Source organism: Fistularia commersonii, chromosome 17 (genome assembly GCF_037954325.1).
Source record: "Fistularia commersonii isolate RoL2024-O1a breed Wild chromosome 17, RoL_Fcom_v1.0, whole genome shotgun sequence".
Taxonomy (NCBI): domain Eukaryota; kingdom Metazoa; phylum Chordata; class Actinopteri; order Syngnathiformes; family Fistulariidae; genus Fistularia; species Fistularia commersonii.
The window spans coordinates 11,435,001-11,454,467 of NC_141300.1; the positions used below are offsets into that span (position 1 = coordinate 11,435,001).

The 19,467-nt window shown below is 47.2% G+C and overlaps 2 protein-coding genes across 2 annotated transcripts; both read right to left on the bottom strand.

The window, feature by feature from the left end:
* Nucleotides 1-710: 710 nt before the first annotated feature.
* Nucleotides 711-2,685, bottom strand: gins3 (GINS complex subunit 3). The gene is made up of 3 exons (XM_086163609.1): nucleotides 2,440-2,685; nucleotides 1,346-1,579; nucleotides 711-1,016 (listed from the first exon to the last, which is right to left on the bottom strand). Exons 1-3 carry the CDS (start codon nucleotides 2,608-2,610, stop codon nucleotides 786-788), a joined length of 636 nt encoding a protein of 211 aa, XP_086019735.1. The 5' UTR covers nucleotides 2,611-2,685; the 3' UTR covers nucleotides 711-785.
* Nucleotides 2,686-4,951: 2,266 nt separating this feature from the next.
* Nucleotides 4,952-19,136, bottom strand: znrf1 (zinc and ring finger 1). The gene is made up of 5 exons (XM_086162947.1): nucleotides 18,075-19,136; nucleotides 10,427-10,522; nucleotides 6,753-6,858; nucleotides 6,065-6,139; nucleotides 4,952-5,444 (listed from the first exon to the last, which is right to left on the bottom strand). The coding sequence occupies exons 1-4, from the start codon at nucleotides 18,508-18,510 to the stop codon at nucleotides 6,082-6,084; spliced, it is 696 nt and encodes a 231-aa protein (XP_086019073.1). The 5' UTR covers nucleotides 18,511-19,136; the 3' UTR covers nucleotides 4,952-5,444; nucleotides 6,065-6,081.
* Nucleotides 19,137-19,467: the final 331 nt, after the last annotated feature.

Consider the following 19,467-nt stretch of genomic DNA (forward strand, 5'->3'; position numbering starts at 1 on the left):
GTCTATTATTCTGTGAATTCTTATCACAATTCACTCGGATACACACACACACTACACTCACTGCGATGGGTTCTGATTCTTATCGGGACAATTGCGATCAATACTTGCAACCCACCCTCCGGGGATGAAAACAAAAATCAATATCTTCCCCACTTATCAAGTTCCCTGTTGCACCACCAGCCTGCTATCCCGAATGCAGCCACTAGAGGGCGTCCAAACGCACCTCAGCGGCTAATCATGGTTCTCCAGCACCTGAGGAACCAGGAAGTGACCTGAGGGTTTGCAAGGAAAGAAACTCTAAACTGCCAAACTCTTTGCAATCACAGCTAAAATCCGCAACTCCCTGCACAAATAGACCTGAAAAGAACTCACCCGGATCCGGGTTCCAGAGCTCCCCATTTCCTGATTCTCCGCTGACCCAGGACCAATGCAAAGCACACCTCTACCTCCGAGCAGCATCTCAGCATGAGAATTCTGAACGAGCAACTTCCTGGGTTGAGGAGGAAATGACACGGCCATCCGGCAAGCCAATCAGAGATCTAAAAATCAAGTCAAGAGTGTTGCGTTCGCAGACTGATTTTTCTGGTTGTTAATTCTTGCTTCTATGAATCCTGTCGGTACGGACGGCATCACAGTCAAAACACTCCCTTCCACAACTGACACACATGCGAGTGGAAAAAAACGAATAATCTTTATTTACAGTTGTTTGATATTAAAAAAATGTCCATGAAGTAGCGCTGTGCTGCGGAACCACTCGGAGAGTCGCGTTCAGTCTCAGACTGTCGTCACGGCTGCAGGTCGGCGATTTTCCTCTTGCGGTAGTTGAGCACCAGGCCGGAGGCGGTGAGCTGCGCCGCCTGTCCCTTCTCCCAGCCCTGGAAGTCGTTGAGGCCGCTCTGACCCGCCCTGAACAGCTGCTTCTCCAGGCAGTCCAGACGCTCCAGCAGCGGCGACGTGTCCTCGTTGTAGGCGTTCTGGGATGAGTCCATGGTGCGCCGGAAGCGGCCGATGAATGTCTGCGAGGGGACAAGATGCGGCTGGATTCAGTCGTGTTCTTAATTATAACATTTCCTTTTAAAAGTGGGCCGCGGAGACGGGCGTTTTTCAGGTCGACTGAAATAGTAGAAAGCTTCAGCACCTCTTGGTGTAAAAGGCCGTAATTATCGACAGAGTGTGTGTGTGTGTGTGTGTGTGTGTGTGTGTTTGTGACTGAAATCTGCCTGGTGACAGCCGTTCCCTGAACTCACTGCTCCCTCTAGCTGTCAGTGTTTGGATTCATGGCCACCGCACTGTGCTGTGGACGCACTCTCTCTCTCTCTCTCTCTCTCTCTTTCGAAGGCGTCACCTGCAGCAGTGTCTGGGCAATCTCCGGGTTCTCAGCGCTGTCGAAGTGCAGCATCTGGGAGCCCAGGCTGTAGTAGTAGGGCCCCAGTTTGTGCAGGTCCACCACGTTGGGGTCGGCGTTGAACACGGTCCTCCAGCTCTCCCTGTACACCTTGGGGAGCTCCACAGCCAGCACTCGCCTCTTCCGCTCATACAGGCCCTTGGACAGCCAGAGGGGGAACTCCATTTTGGTGCCCTGAGAAAACACAGAAGTGAAGAAAGTAATCAGAAAAGAGCACAGGATGACTTAAAACGTGTACAACCAGCACCTAAAACTAAGAAACCAGGAACATTACTACTAGAACTCAGGAGAAGACCAGAGTATAAATTGTGAGAAACTAAATACAATTGCATGACAATATTGCTGGCTCCATAAGACTGTCTTTTCGCACACCATGACTTCCTATCCATGAACCTCCTCCTGCCTGGAAACTCCAACCTCAGCCATCACCTTCAAAATCACCAAGAAAACGTCTAAACATCGGAACCAAATCATGCTTCCATACTAGAAAATGATAATAATGATTCAGCAGGATATAAACATAATTCTGACAATGAAATGTGAAACTACTACATAAACCATATGAATATACATAAGTGACTTTCCTTTGAATCCTGTCATTTCAGTGCTGCCTTTTATTTCATAAAAGAGTTTATTTCGCTTGGCTAATATATACAAAACGCCAAATAAAATATATATGGCTGCAATGATGTCATATTTGAGTTGCTTATCCTAACTCGTGTTTGATTATCATACACAACTAGTATACAATGGTAAATTTTACAGGTAGAATTTGATCGGAGTAGGAAAGAAATACCAAATTGGTAGATGAATTGATAAATCCTGCTAAAAAACAACCAGGAACACAGTTAGAAGCGGTTGGTTATATTTGTTAACTCCAAATTATCTTTACTTTGTCATACTGTATGTATGCGCTTTGCTTGTGCGAGACACCGCAGTTCCTTTAAAAAAAAAAAAAAGTGTATCCCACCTTTTCGCGACGCGGTTGTATTTTTAATTTTTATAATCTTCTCGCGGCGGATCCGCTTACTGACCTCCGCGATGTCCTGCGTGTCGCCCGACTTGTCCAGGAACCCAAGCCGGGGGAAGGCGCACTCCGTGCGGACAGGCAACCGCTCATGGGACAGCAAGATATCGTCCAGGGAGAAGAAATTTTCTTCCATACCTACCCCGGGTTGTACCGGGGAGTAGGACTGCGTGTTCATTTCTAAATGACTAATATAATAAGAAAAGAAAAAAAAGTGCTATCTTCGGTTTAACCTCTGCCTCTGCGCTTTGCTTTGTTTACAAGTCTCACTTCCGGGTTTTTTTTTTGGCGCCAAGACTTGCGAACCAATCAGAGCGCTCCCTGAGGGGACGTTGTCTAGACATGAGCAATCGATCGAGCAACAATCGAACAAAGACTATGACGTCTCTTTTTGGCTGAAAAAAAACAACCATATTATCATTGGATATTAAAGCCACTGAAACTTCATCATGTCATAATTTTTTTTACTATCCAATATGAGCGTTTTTGTTTTTTTTTTTTTTAAAAGCGGAATTTGTAAAATCAAAGGTTAAAATCCTGTGTAACTTGTAATGACACGCGCCTCCATCAGGAGTCAGAGTATCACCAGAAAATAAAATAAAATAAAATCTCCTTCCTTGCTCAGGATGCTGTTTTGCAGCCACCAGTAAAATGTCTGACGAAGACAATAATCACTCCGCACACTTTTAGCCACCACTGGCGAATCGACGTCGAGTGTGATTAGTTTTGCCTGATTGACAGGTGATTGACAGGCCGGATCAGGGGTGCATTGATGAGTCAGCAGGATTCTGTGCTGGTGGAAGAACCTCACCTCCTCCAAGGCCTCCAAGGACTGAGGGGCGTAGAACCCTCTAAGCCTTAGACCGGATTACTGTTTGTCACATTCATTGGAGCTCCAGGTGACACGAGGTAATCAGATTGATTGGCTTGAGGTCACTAACTTTACCGTTTTATGAATTCAATATTCTGGTATCTTCTCGTTTCCGTTCAAAAAGGGAGGTGAAATCATGAAAATGTCAACACGCTGGGATATGATGTTGTTGTATCATGATTTTAGAGACAGCAGAACCTCGACTTACAAATTGAATTAGTTCTTTGACTCCGTTCATGAACTGAATCAATGTTTCCCGTTAAAATCAGTGCAAACTCCGTTGTTCTCCAGCCCCGAAAAACATCCTGCGTTCTTTTGAAACTTTTTAGTTTTTTTTTTTTCTGTGGCAAAAACACAGAAAGAAATGAAAGATAACCTTAATTATTTCTGTGCTTCCAGTGTTCTTTCTCTTCTTGCCAGCACTTGTACACTGCGTTTCCTTCGCTAAATCAACAAATCTACAGCCTTCTCGCATATGAGACCCTTGCTAATGCTATCTCCAGCTAGCTGTCTTTCATTCATCCAAACAAGCAATCACTTTTCTACTTCTTTTAAGACTTGAAACATTTTCTTCATTAACGTAGTTGCCCCTTTAGCCCCATCAGCTGTCTTTGGGGCATCTTTGTTCATCAGAACTGTACAGATGGTTGACTTAGCCGGAATTCTTAACTTCTTAACACTGCTAGCATTAGCACTTTTAACTTCTTTGGGATCCATAAAAAATGACTGAAACAAAGCTTTAAAACAGGAGAACAGTCCGCTGAACGATGTAAACAATGAAGAGTGGCGCATGTGACTGGTACCGAGGTACTAGTGTACATGTGTAATGGTAAATTTAAAGCAATGCAAGAACAAAACAATCTGTAACCCTTGTCTCTGGCCTGAGAGTGTGTCTGTGTGTCGTGGATGCGTGTCGTACGGCGGCCGTCGGAAAGAAATTCACTGCGTCATCTAGCACAATTTATTCCACCATTTGTTTACAGTAGCTTTGTAATGCGGTTGTTTTGTATTTCGTCGTCGTCGTTGTCACGGTCTTCGTACATGAGCTCTCGGGCCTTCCGGAGAAGTGAGAAACACCTCGCGTGATTTCTGATATCAAACAAATATTGTTAAATATGAACAAATGCATAAATAAGCCCCGCCCCCCCATCCCCATTGGCTGGATACGCAGTCCTTTTTCCGGGGGGGGGGGGGTGGGGTTGGGGGATGGGGTGGCGGTGGGAGGGGGGAGGGTCCGAGCGGCTCACGTCTCCAGCCGGACCTACTCTAGCAGAAAACACAAGTAGCGTTGACGAAGAGGCGCCGTTTGTATTGCACACAAACGTCTCACAGGTGGACACACACACACGCACACACACACACACACACACACCAAAAGCGGGACCCCCTCCCCAGCCCCCCCCACCCCCCCTCCCACCAAGAGTTTCATTTACAAACATGTCACGTCTCTGCAGCTGTAAACATCAGCAAAGTAAAGGGACGACTGCCGATCGCACACGAGGGAAACATCTAGACTGTAAACATTTGAATGCAAAACACACACACACACGCGCGCACGCTCAGCCCTTCACGCTGTCACACACACACACACACACACACACACACACAAATGTGTACATACACAAACCAGGTGAAGCCTAACACGTGACACAGTTGGAGGGTTTATTACATTGCCCCCCTCCCCGTCTGATGGGATCTGCCCCCTGCAGCCCCTCGACCTCTGACCTCCTTTATTCTGACGTCAGGGGTGGGGGGGGGGGGGGCGGCCTTCAGGTTGACAAAGAGGAGCTTTGACAGAAAGTCCCCATTCCTGCGTTGGAGATAAGGCTGTGGGGGGGGCAAGAGAGATGGGGGGTCCCCTCAATCCAGATAGGAGGTGGAAGGCCAGGCCAGGGATGGAGGCGGAGGGGGGGGGAGCCCTTTGAGGGACTGTTATAGCCTGTGGGGGTTGGAGGGGCAGGAAGTGGATGGGGGCGTGTAAGCTCAGCAGATGCACAACAGACAGCCGGGCGTTCGTCTTGGTTCCCGAGGAGAGCAATCGCACCGGCGGGGGGAGGGGAGGGGTTGATCTTCAACACTTCCATCGGTTGTTTCCTCGGATTTGGGTTCTCCTGGAATTCCAAGCGGCATCCAGAGACGTCCTGGAAATACACCACGAGGAGCAGGAGGGGTTACAGGCATGTAACGACATAATCGCAGCAAAATGTTCCTGCGCAGTCCGTGAACAGAGCTGTAATATAACAAATAGAATTTTAACATATTTATACATTATAATAATATATCAATGAGCTGGAAACATAAATATATATTTAGAATAGAATAGAATTTGCTGTCACATGTCCCACAGTGGGGGAGTTTCAATTTATTTATCAAAAATATGATATATATTCATATATATAATGATACAGTGTATATATCCATATATAATATATGTTGTACCTATGTCAAACATAATTACAATATATTTAGATTTATCATTATATGACACTATGACATCCAAGATCTGAATATATAGATGGATAATATATATATATATAATCATACATACATAAAAAAAATTAATAAATATATTGAAAATGCATTAAATGAATTTGATTTTCTATCTCAAAAGATGACTCATAAAGAAAAAAAAAATCCCAATCATGGAGGGAAAGTGAGCGCCTCCTAAAAACCATCCAAAAGCGTCCATGAAGATTAAATTGCTCCATTGATTTAAAATAAAATTAAAAATGTTGTTGCAGAAGAGGGCGTGGGGGGTTACCTGGCTGGGGCGGCGGGTCAGTCGGAGGGATGCTCGGGGCAGGACCGGTTGATCTCGAACCACGAGTCTATACAGCTGCAACAAACAGGACACCACACCCAGATATGACACCGTTGCCACGGTAACATGTAACCGGATGGACGTTTTTTTTTATCAGCTTCATGATATCCTGCGAGGATTTAAGATTTTCTGAGCGCACGGGGGAGATCCGCCTCCACCCTCGGTCCAGGACCAGAATCTGGAAAGTCCATCACAAGGATCCAGCTGAGGTGATGGGAACGCTGCCATCAGAGCATGCATGATGCATCCCATCTGGCCTGGGAACATGGTGGAGAAGCACTAGGATGTCTGCGTGGACCTCTCTGGTCCGTGACCCCTGATAAGCAGCAGGAAAAGGGATGGAGGTCCTGGATCAACCCTGCATGGCTCCGTCACAGCCCCCCTCGCAGGTAAAAGTCTATAATCCGTTCACTTCCAGCCATTAGATGATTGGACTAAGGTAGGAACGCATGACACATGTAGAGAAGATGGACACGTGATGGACCATGATGAAAGATCATGTTGAGTGATGAGATATTGGGCAGGAGCGGTTGACCAAAGGATCGTCTTCATTACATGAAGTGCACGGTTATATAACAGGGAGCCTTGGAAGTATGTGTGTGTATGTGTGTGTGTGTGTTTGTATGACCTTTTGTGGTAGATGCAGAGGCACGGCAGTCTGGCGATGGTGTCCCCTTGCTGCAGCTCCTCCAGACAGATCACACACTCGCCGGCATCCCTGGCCAACACGTCATCTGAGGTGGTAAACACACACACACACACGCTTACATCAGCATGTCTGTTTGTCTCCTTTTTTTAAAACATTATAGTGTTTTGTATCCGCATAAAAATAATAAATAAAATGAATGTCAGATGTGAATTTAAAAGAAGTGACAAAAAAAACATCCTTAAAAGTGTGAAAATATGCAAAGCAATTAATTTAAATGTTCCAAAAATTATTAAATAATTAAAAAAAAAAAGATTTGATTTATCCAGGGTACTCCAAAATTCCTGGCGAGTTCCTGGAAAAATAAATGAACTGCAACAAAGAGGAAGTAACCTTGAAATCTAGTTGTGATATTGACACACACCTGCGTGAGTGCATCCATTAGCTGTGAGTAGCTGACACACACACACACACACACACACACACACACACACACACACACACACACACACACACCTTGTCCATTTGTCTCCTTTTTTTGCATTGTTTAAAAACATAATGTTTTGTATCAGCATTAATGAAATAAGTTAAATAGTCAAATGCGAATTTTAAAAAATGACTAAAGATATTCAAAATTCTCCAAAAAATATTGAAAAATACAGCATGTTAATTTTCCAAAGGTCCCGGAAGCAACAAACAGGAAGTAACCATGGACATCAAGTTCTCATAGTGATACACACACACACAGAGAATCACACACACTTGTGTGAATGTATCCATTAGCTGTGAGGAGCTGACACACATAACTTGGGTTTCTATAATGCATCGACGAACAGCACAAACACACACACACACACACTCACACACACACACACACACACACACACACACACGCGCAAACACACACACACACAGACACACACACACACAGCTAATCCATTTGTCTTTTTTTTGTATTTTTTAACATTATCACATTTTGTATCAGCGTGAAAATAATGATTTCATTCAATAATCATTTGTGAATTCAAAAAGATTTTTTTTCTAAATTTTTACAATGCTAAATAAGTATTGGAAAATTAAAAAAAAAATCCGTATTTCCAAGAAGCCTTGAAAATTTCCTGAGGAAATGAATGAACTGCAACAAACAGGAATTAACCCCACAGATCAAGCTGTGACACCAACACACACACACCTGTGTGAGTGCATCCATTAGCCATGAGGAGCTGACACACACACACACATACAAAAGCAGGCACAGCAGCGTGTTGCATCCCCCCGTGGCCGGCTGTCCTCAGACAGTCTTCACACTCTCACATCTGCGGTGCCGCCATGGGGCGCCGGCGCCGGGCCGAGCCGGCTCCTAATCCACCGAGGCAATTAGGAATCAAGCTGCTCGCAGTTTGTCCACCAATTATCTGCTTGTTGTTGTGTTTCTGCAGCTAATCTCGCTGCATGCGTGTGTGTGTGCACGCCGTGCCTGTCCTGCTGAAATATTACCATCACCTTCTGCTTCTTCTGGATGCAAATGTGGAAACACACGCTGGGCTTGGATCGTCACCTGTCCTGACAAATCACAACCATTCACCTTTTCATTCACAACCTCCTGCATGTGTGTGGACTGTGGGAGGAACCTGGAGAACCCTGAGGAACCCCACGCAGACATGGGGGGAAAACGGATACTCCACGCAGCGAGGACCTTCTTGCTCTGAGTCGTTTTGTTTTGAGTCGGCCATCTTGGCGGAGTGGGTTCTGCTTCTAGATCAGCACCCGCAAGTGGGATTGTGAGATTTTGAGCGTGTGAGGTAAATTTCATCAAATTAATCGCAGATTAATTAATCTGGATGAACACGTTCGGCCGGACACGTGCACAGGAGAGCCAGCGGTTATTGATGGATGCAACAGCATCTCCTGCAGAACGCAGGAGACACACGTTCTGATGGCAAATCAGCTTTGCCTTCTCAACCCCCCCGAGGCAACCCCCCCCCCCCCCCCCCAGAGCTATGAGCATTTTATGGTTAATTTCTGAAGCCCCCTTCATGAGCTGCTAACCCTGTTGTGATCTGACACCACGTGGCCCAGATCCAGACCTGCACCTGGACCTGATGCAGGAGGTGCATCACCTTAGAAAAAAAAAAAACAAACAAACAAAAAAAAAACCCAAATGCTCTTACAAATAGAACAATTAAAATAAAATGACAAGTTGAAAAATTAAAATAAATAAGTAAAAGTAATCAATTAATTAAATTACATTACATTCAATTAAATTAAATTCAATTAAATTCAGACGATGCCTTTCATTTATGTTTTAATTCTTGTTTCCAGCTATTGCTCACCGAGGTTGTGTGTGTGTTTCTTATTTCGGCTTATCATCAACACTTCCTGACTCTCAGCCAATCACAGTCCTCCCATGGCCTTAGGGAGCTGCAGCAACGACTACATAAACTCCCTTCTTTTTGAAGTTTCCCTTTCTTATCTTTGAGCACCCACCCCCCCGCCGCCCCCACCATCCTCAAACCAACACCTCACCCCACCCTTGCTGCGTGAGGGGGCTATATTTAGCGGAGGGACATTAAAATATCATCGCGCAAAGTCAAAGCCCAGAAAAAGATCTGGTCGCGGTGGATGATCACGTGTGCCCCCCTCAATGCACACACACACACACACACACACACAGTTTGTCGTGCAGGTTGCCATATTGCTGCAGAAATCACGAATGTCCACTAAAAATCAGCCGACAGAAACGTCACTGATCTCACACACGCACACACACACACATACAATGGGTTGTATGACACACATTACTTGTGTTTCCATACTGCATCGACGAACAGCACACACACACACACACACACACGTGCACACAATCTGCGCGCGCAACAAGGTGACCTTCAGGCTTTGGTTCAGGAGACAACATGTGCTCTGTCTCCAGTGAAACAAGTCGCCGTCAATCACGGGGGTTGCCAGGGGCGACCGTCCGAGTGAGCTGTCACTCATAGGTTTCTCTCCCGGAAACCAGGAGCCATAATTAAATCAGCGGACGCTGCGGGAGAAACATCCTATTCAGTTCTTCATCCTCTGCTAATGCTAATATCATCATCATCATCATAAGTAATGAGATCAGAGCTAACATGTAGCATCCCGTACTAACATTAATCGAGCGGTTGCGGTTGAGATTTTCTCCCCGCCCCGGACGGCACCGCCGGCCTGAAACTCAGTGACCGAGCGTCCGCAGGGATTCTGCCGCTCCGTCATTTATCAGCCGCTCCACCAACTACACCTCTGAAATATTAACGACGACAAATGCAAACAGGTGCCACATCCTCGCTGTAGCGGAGGCTAACCTCCTGGCGGTGTCAATTCAAAGCTGTCTTTTTCGGGATATGATCTCAAATATGCAGCGAGTGATAAAACAATCAGAAAAAAACGAGTATACATATAAAAATTGAATTAAAGGCCTCCTTTTGCAAAATGCCTTATCCTGTTCCAGGTGTGGCCACTAGGGGGCGTCAGCTCACACACGTTTGCTGGATTTACAGACTTGACGTGCAGCAGATAATTTTTATATATATGTCTATATGTATACTGTATTGGCACATGACTGCATATCAGAACCTGTAGTTACACTGCAATAAACAGCTAATTTAGCGTGGGCTCACCGTTGTAGGAGAGTCTGGGTTTGCTGAGACACATGATGAAATGGACCTCCATCTCGTTGGACGCCACCGACTTGGAGCAGACAGGACACTTGAACCCTGTGAAGGCAGAGCAGTTGAGAGGTTGGCACGGAAACACTCGTAAGCCGTGACCTTCGCTCGCTCGCCGAAGGGGAGCGGATAGATCTTTGTGTTTTTGGCATTTCTGTCGATTTCTAGATAATTAATTGGACATTTTGAGCCCATTTTGGAATCAATAATCCAGCGATCGGACGACAAGGCCGAGGAGATGTTTGACATCATGGCTTGCAGGAAGGTTAGGTGGTGCCAGGATGTGAACACTGCAATTCTGAGGAACTCCATCAGCAAAACTCTCAATTTATCACCACAATATTATCATATTATCATCAGATGATCATTACATTATTGTCATGTTATTATCTTATTATTATAATTGCATTTTAAGCAGACTGTTATCAGATTATTATCATAATATTGTCATATTATTTAAACACTACTATCAAATTTTAGCATATTATAATCATATTACTATCAATATTTTTGCAATATCATTATATTATTCATTTCGTTTGTAACAGATTGTTAACACAGTATTATTGGATTACTAATATATTTCTAGAGTATTAGATTATTCACATTATTGTCACAATGTTATCAGATATTTATCATATTTTTATGATGTTATTATTAGATTGTTATCACAATAAATTATATCATAATCATTATGTCTCAATTTTATCATGTTATTAACTATTTATAACATTATTGTCATACTATATTATGATCACATTATTATAGGGTTGTATTACATAAACAGAATGTATCAGATTATTATCACATTGTTATCAAAATACTATCCTATTATTACAGCACTACAATCACATTTTTTAATGACAATAATATCATATTATATTACATTATTATTTCATTGTTAGCAGGCTGTTATCAGAAATAATCACATAATCTTCACAATATTATCAGATGACTTACATATTTCTAGATTATTATCATATTTTTGTCATGTTATCAGATAATTTCATATCATGTCTGATCTCTAATCATGACATTATGATCAGATTAATATACCATTTTTATAACTCAGCATGATGGCATTATTATTGTATTATTATCATTATATCGCAATAAATCCAGTAATTAAAAGGCAAATCATTTCTTTTGCTGATAAATTAAGTGATATCTTTGCTTTGCATCAGTGGAACAGACAATATGTTCATACATTCCATTGTTAGGTAATGCAAGAACACACACACACACACACACACACACACACACACACACACACGCACACACACACACGCTGACCCACTTTCCCCTGCCCTTCTTCGAGACTCTCCTCTGGGACGATCAGGAGACAGGGAGGAAGAGGAAGGTGAAACGAAGGGTTATGATATGTGTGTGTGTGTGTGTGTGTGTGTGTGTTTGTGTGTGCGTATATCATACATAACACCTGTATTACATGTTATACATCCTCTCTCACACTCTTCACAGGACGCAACCTCTGCTGCCAGCCCGGAAAATCAATCCATTACCTGTAATCAATAATTGAATTTGATATTACTCATCCTTCACACACACAGACACACACAGACACACAGACACACAGACACACAGACACACAGACACACACACACACCAGCAGCTTTACGGCTCAGCTGGTCTTTGAGAAGAAACAGTCGAAGTCGACCTCCAGAAGAAGTGTTTACACTCCGCTCCAAGGAGGAGACAGGAAGTTCAAGTATTTTATATCCATAAAATAATATATATATTATATATATTTTAAACATGAAATACACATTCATTTCTGAAATCCAAGCTGGCCACCAAAGTTCTTTTCATGGAAGTAACTCTGTGTGTTTAATTACATTACTATTCCCCCTGATCACATACTCGATAGCTGCTCTTTAGATCATTATTCATCCATTCATTCATTCATTCATTCATTCATCCATACCGCTGATAGAGGAAGGGCTGGGAGCTGTCAATCACAGGGCCAGGTGAACACACACCTTCTCACTCAATCATATGAAGGGCGGAAAGATTTGCCACGACATATAATTAAGAAATTTTTGATGAGGAGGGAGGAGGAAGGAAAACACCCAGTGGGAAATAGGAACACTCACACACACACACACACACACACAGACACACACACACATACAGCGGGCGCACCACAACTCCCAGATGAGGTCATTGAACTCAATCTCAACCAATGCATTTTTCATGGGATCCCAGCGGCAGGGGATCCTGAGCTCCCCGACGGAAGGGCTGCTGGGATTTGTAGTCCCCCACCCCCCCATTTGCCTTCTTCTCCTCATCATCACCTGCTTTCGAGATCCTGTTAATTTTTTTTTTTTGGTTTTGCAATTTTATGCCTCCCGAGCTACTTCCTGTCTGTGTGCCGAAGTGCCCTTGGGCAAGACGGCTCCATAAGTGCATAAGTTACTGTTTCCACATGTAATAAACGGACCAGGGGAAATCGAGCTAATGGGGTGGGATTTATTTCATATATATATTATGGGATTTCTTGCAAAGTTTTTTCTTTTGCTGGTCATTTTAGAGTGATTTGATTATCTTCTTCTCATTGTTGTTCACTTTCTTGTGGAGAAGCTTCTCCAACCCTCAGAAGGCCCCCGTCACATCTCCAGTGTCATGGGAACACCACCCGTGGGAGCTGTGACACACACACACACACACACACACACACACACACACACACACACACTGCATAGTACGTCATGAAGCTGCAAAATTAGACAATCAATATCGGTTGTGGTGCAACAGTCGGGAGTGTGTGTGTGTGTGTGTGTGTATGATGATGAGTAGAAAACATTTGCTGAAAATAAGCTAAAAGCTGGGTGTTTGGGGGGGGCGATACATTCATGATCGCAAAAAAGGCGGCCCCAGGATTACATCACAGCTCCTCACCGCACCTTACCGGAAACACTGGGGGGTTTCCATGGCAACAGGATAGAACAAGACCACCGTCGGTAGAGAGAAGAGAGTGTGTATGTGCATATGTGTTGGTGTGTGTGTGTGGACGCGCAATGTGACCCCGGACGTGTGGGTGAGGACAACGCGAGTTGCAATCAGGGTTTAAATTGGCATGTTTTCACCAGCGGAGTCCCTGAACGCACCATCTCAGAGGGCACGGCCGGGGGTAAACAGCGCAGACATGTCACCGAGGCCACCCTAAATCAGCCTCCACGGGGCCGCCACGGGGCCGCCACGCTCCCGCCGTGGAAACCCCCCAAACCATCACGCCACCGCTTCTATTCTTACTGCAGCAGAACGTGAGAATCCACTGCCGCCACCTCGTTTACACAGAGAACCATTTTTAACTGACCCCGTTCCTCTGACGGCGGCGACCAATTAGCGCGCTCGTGGACCCCTGGGTGGGTTGGGGGGGGGGGGGGGTCACCTCCGTGTCAGCCTTCCATTAGCCTCCAACTGATCAGAGATGATGCCAAACCACCTGAACATCAGGAACTGGGAGGCATGGAGATCTTTTCAGGAAGTTAGAACTGTGAACGCAGCATCACGAGCATTTAAATGCAGGTCAAACTGAATTTCATATGCTAAGGTGTGTGTTTGTGTGTGTGTGTGTGTGTGTGTGGGTAGGGAGGGTGCGGATCATATCTACAGCTGTAATATGCAGCTATGTGGTTGTCACAGCAACGAAAACGACTGTGTTTGTACAGCTCGGCGTCAACATAGAGAGATGGGCATGTGCGTGTGTGTGTGTGTGTGTGTGCGCGTGTGTGTGCGTGCGTTCAGAGAGGTGGAGGAAACAGAAATAAATTACAGCGCTGACCTACATTCCTGAATCCTGCTACCAGACAGTTGAGCAGCACAGATGTTCCTCCACCAACATCCACCCCCACCCGAAACCCCGGACCGTCAAATCTGGTCGTAGCACTTATTGTTTCGCGCAAGCGCCGCAAAAAAACCCGAACGCCTACATCACTGCGTCAAAGCACCGGCTGCAAACAAACCACGTCCTCACACGGGGACGGCGGGTTTCACCCGCTAACCTAGCTGGATGGGAACACTGGAGCCTCTTTGAGGATTAGAATAAAAATAAAAACCTTGACCATGAACACCTCGAGGTAAAAAGAGCCAGGAGCTACATGGTATTCAGATGCTAAATATTTCCTGGACCAAAGAGAAGCGAGGATGTCCTCATATGGGGACGCTGATGGAGTATTGACAGGTGGGCTGGGGGGGGTCAGAGTACTCCGCGTACTTCCAACACAGGGCTCAACATGTTCTCGCCCGGCCGGAAGTCAACCTTCAGCGACTGACAGGTCGAAGAAGTCGCCGCCCTGCTTCCTGTTGGAACGGGTGCATCACTTCCTGCGGGAACATCCGTCCCCGTGACTCTTGGGAGACGCAGCAACATGACAGCTGTCAAATCCCTCCTGCTGTCGTGGAGACGTCCCGGGATTCGGGCGGGGAAGCCTTTCACGTGATCGGCAGAGAGAAAACCTGCAGAGAGAGGGGGAGGGGCGGACAAATACCCAAATATCCCTAGGACGATGTCAGATATCTTTTGATGACAGGAAAGAGAACTGCAAGGACGTATTGTTATTGGGTCGAATACGAATGACTGAAAAAAATATAAAATATTGACTAAACAGAGAGACTACGTCCCAGTATGGGGACAGAGAACTCCTTTGTAAGTCATCATCAAACTATGACGGCCATTTCGACCTATCCGAGGGATTCCATACAGTGGAGGGCTAGGCTGAATAGGCTCGAGTTAAGCCTCTCTACAGGGTAGGCCTAGCTGGAGCGCGTCTGTCTACCGAAAATGCGAGCCAGTTTCAAATGCTACTTAGCAGATGAGTCACAGTGGAGACCTGTAGCTCTGAGTCTCTCTAGTAGTACCTCACTGGTCATCTCTGGGGCCACTCCTCTTTATCCTCTACATCGACAATATTGGCGAAAGTGTGTTCTAAGGAAAGTTTCATTGTGATGCTGATGACACTGCGATATACTCCATAGTCCCCTCACCCCGTCCCAGGCACTCGCACAATTGCAACCGGCTTTTAACAGCGTCCTGCAGAACCTTTTGTCGCTTAGTGTCCAATGTAAACAAGACCAAACATGCTGTTCTCCAAAGCCAAAAAGGCCAAACCAAAGACCTCCCAACTGTCAAATGCCAGGGTTAGGCTCTTCTGCCGGCATGCTTTCTCACCCTCGTCACTGAGATGAGCCTGGGATCGAATCTATTACTTTCCCAGGATGTTCTCCCTGTCCCGAGGGTCACAACTCAAGAACCCGCTGTGGGAAAGCACTTGAAGATTAAGGACTATTGCTGTTTATGCTCAATGCTAAATACCCCTTCGGACGGAGCCTTCTGTACACCCTCTGCAATCATTTCCCGCAGAATTCTCTACTCTCTCTGGAAGCTTGCGGATATGAAGCCAAACGCCCAAGCGCTCAAGTGCAACCAGCAAAATGAACATAGTGGAACAAGAAGACAACATGGTGTCGGTACAACCAGAGAAAAGCCTTTCTCTTAGAAGGTACCTTATCACCTGCACCTCCACGCACGCCATGTTTGTTATTGCCCGAGACAGATCTCAAAAGTGAACTCTGACCCTCCAGGGGATGCACGTTGCCAGACAACCGCCATGTTGGGTTGGTGAAAGAGCTCTCTGACAGCGTCCGGGAGGGGTGAGCGGAGGGAGCAGGTGATTGACAACTTCACGTTATGATACCTTCACGGCAGCTGGCCAGGATGACCTTTGACCTCTTAACACTTCCTACAAGGTGGTTCTCTGACCTTCATCCGAAGACTTGTAGCTAGCATGACTGGTGTTGCTAAGGGTTGCGGCCTAATATGCATCTGCACACACACACACACACACACACACACACACACACACACACACACACACACACACACACACACACACACACACACACACACTAACAGCCTGGCTCCATTTCCTCCAACAGAAAAAAAATACGAATCTGTTCCTAGGCGATATATATAATATCAGTTAGATTCTTCTCCTGCTGCGTGTGTGTGTCTGTGTGTGTGTGTGTATGTGTGTGTGTGTGTGTGTGTGTGTGTGTAATCTTCGAGTGCTTTACCGCTGAGTGTTTGTGTTTGTGTCTGCAGTGGAATGGAACCAGCTGTGAATATGTGATGTGTGTGTTTGTCTGTGTGTATGTGTATGTGTATGTGTATGTGTGTGTGTGTGTGTGTGTGTGTGTGTGCATCATTGAGTGTGTGTGTGTGTGTGTGTGTGTGTGTGTGTGTGTGTGTTTCAAAGAGAGAGAGACACACAGCCTTACAGGTTGTGCCAGACACACACACACACACACACACACATGCAGCCACACACACACACACACATACGCAGCCACACACACACATACACACGCACACACATACACACACACTCTCACAGTCACACAGACATATTGTGTGGTGTAAGCCGATGATAAGCCTGAACCCTCCTCCCTTGTCCCTCCCTCTTACAACATCCTTCTTCCCTCCCTCCCTCCCTCCCTTTCTTCCTTCTTTCCTTCCTTCCTTCCTTCCTTCCTTCCTCCATTCATGTCCCTGTTGTTCTTCTTGCTGACTTACATCAACCAGAGCCTGATAAGCGGGTAAAACGCCTGCAAACGAGCAAGAAATGAAACAAGTATCACCAAGAAATGACCTGAAACTGAGCAAGAAATGAGCTGGTAGGGGGTCATGGAGTCTGACCCCGCCTCCCCCCCATGCCGCCGCCACCGCCGCTACTGCCACCGCCGCCGCCCTCTCTAATCAGGCTTATTGACTCAGACAGATTTGGCAACAGGCTGATTAGTGTCATTTCACACACACACACACACATGCACGCTCTCCCGCACACACACACACACACACACACACACACACACATGCGCACACAGGTAGGAGACACTTTGAACTGGACGGCATGGAGGAGATTATAATCCAGACGCCGAGCAGACAAGTGTGAGGGCCAGAAAAAAAAACAACATGGAGGACGAAGGCCTGTCTCCACGGCAACGAGCACAATCTCACTTACACAACTGATCGCGCCTTGATATAGGAAGCCAATAATTGGGAATTTAGCTGATTAATTTAAATTTAATGAATTAAAAAGTAATTTTCAAAAAACTTTTTTGTCATGTAATTTCTTCCTGAAGCGTAATCGATAAGCGTCTGTTGTATCAATGTGAGCGCTTGTCAATCAAATCAATATGTGTGATTGATATTTGTGTATTGATCAATGCTAAGACACACACACAATACAGAAATACACTTGTCAGTTAAACTCTAATTAAAGTAATGCCTCCTTGAACACACACACACACACACACACACACACACACACACACACACACACACACACACACACACACACACACACACATGCAGGGCTGATGCGGGGTTTCCCTCCCGGCCTGGTCACAAGTTCCTCATACACGCACACACGTGACAACCCCCTCACAGGAGCGCCAGGTGTGTGTGTGTATGTGTGTGTCGCGGGGTGTCCATCCACCCAACCCGAGTGTGTGTGTGTGTGTGTGTGTGTGTGTGTGTGTGTGTGTGAGCATGCGTGCGTGTGCGTGTGACCGCCCTTACCACTGTGCGCGCTGAACCAGCGCGGCGCGATGTGCAGGGGCAAGGTGTCAGCCAGCGACCCCCGAGACCCCAGGTACAGCACCCCGTCGGTGTGGTGCCCGCCGCCACCGGTGCTCCGGTAGCCGGTGCCGTGAGGCCCGGCGGCGGTGTTGGTGCCGGTGGTACCGGTAGTACCGCCGCCGCCGCCGCCGCCGCCCGACCCCCCTCCAGCCCGGTCCGAGTCCGTCCGTCTGGGCGCGTAGAAGTCGAAGGGCACAGCGGGGGTGTGCTCGATGCCCATGCCGGCCACGGAGCTCACGGAGCGGCTCCGCAGGCCCATGGTGCCGCTCGGCCGAAAGTGGCCGAAGTGGGCCGGTGGTGGAACCGCGCTATCATCCGTGGACACGCCGGGGAAAGCGCCCCGGGGCCGCCCCGCCGTGCTCTGCTTGCCCCCCATCCGAAGAGGGAGGGAAGGAGGGGGGCTCGCTGGGGCGGGATCCGGAGGGGGGGATCCGCAACGGGGGGGCCCGGTCGCCCCCCCCTCCCGCCCGCCTCCGCTGGGCTCGGTCGCGCCGGTAGCCTCGGCCCGGTTCCCCGCTGTCCGTCCGTCCGTCGGTCGGTCCGTCCGTCCGCCGGGTGGACGCCTCCGCCGGCCGGCTCGTCAGCTCTCTGCAGACGCGACGGCCCGTGACCGTGCGCGGCGGCGGGACATGAGCGAGGGGAGGGTGGAGGTGCAGGTGGTGGCGGAGGAGGGGGGGGCGGGGGTTCACCGCGACGCGGCCGGGGGGGCGCCGGATGACGCCGTGAGCCCGGGACGACGCACGCAGGCGCGCCGCCGCGCTCGGCGGTCTCCCCGCGGGCGGGACGCGGCAGCGACACGTTTCACCGCAGCGCCGCGACGAGCCGTCCTCCGCCTCATCGGACCGCAGACATCGGGACAACTGTTGCCGGCGGCCCGCGGCCTCTCTGCCCGGGGATCGTTAGGGAGGAGAGGGGGTCGCGGTGCGGCCGCTCCCCTGCGCTCGGTCGACCGCTCCGCTCCGCTGCTCAGCCGCCGCCGCCGCCGCCGCCGCCGCCGCTCCCGGCCAGACAATGGAGGCGCCCAGTGCGCAAACTCCACTAATAAATATAGACAGAAGGAGAGGGTGGCGGATTCACGCGCACGCGTGCACACACACGCACGACTTCGTGTTACTTCTGATCGGTGTGTGTGTGTGTGTGAGTGTAATATGACTTGCACCATTAAACAGTTTGAAAAGTCATTTTGGTTTGATCATTTCCAAAAGATTTATTCATTCATTCATTCATTCATTCATTCATTCATTCGCTATCTACGTTGCTCATGGACCAATCTAACCATTCACTCTCTCATTCACATGGCTTATAAACAAACAACCATTCACTATTCACCCTC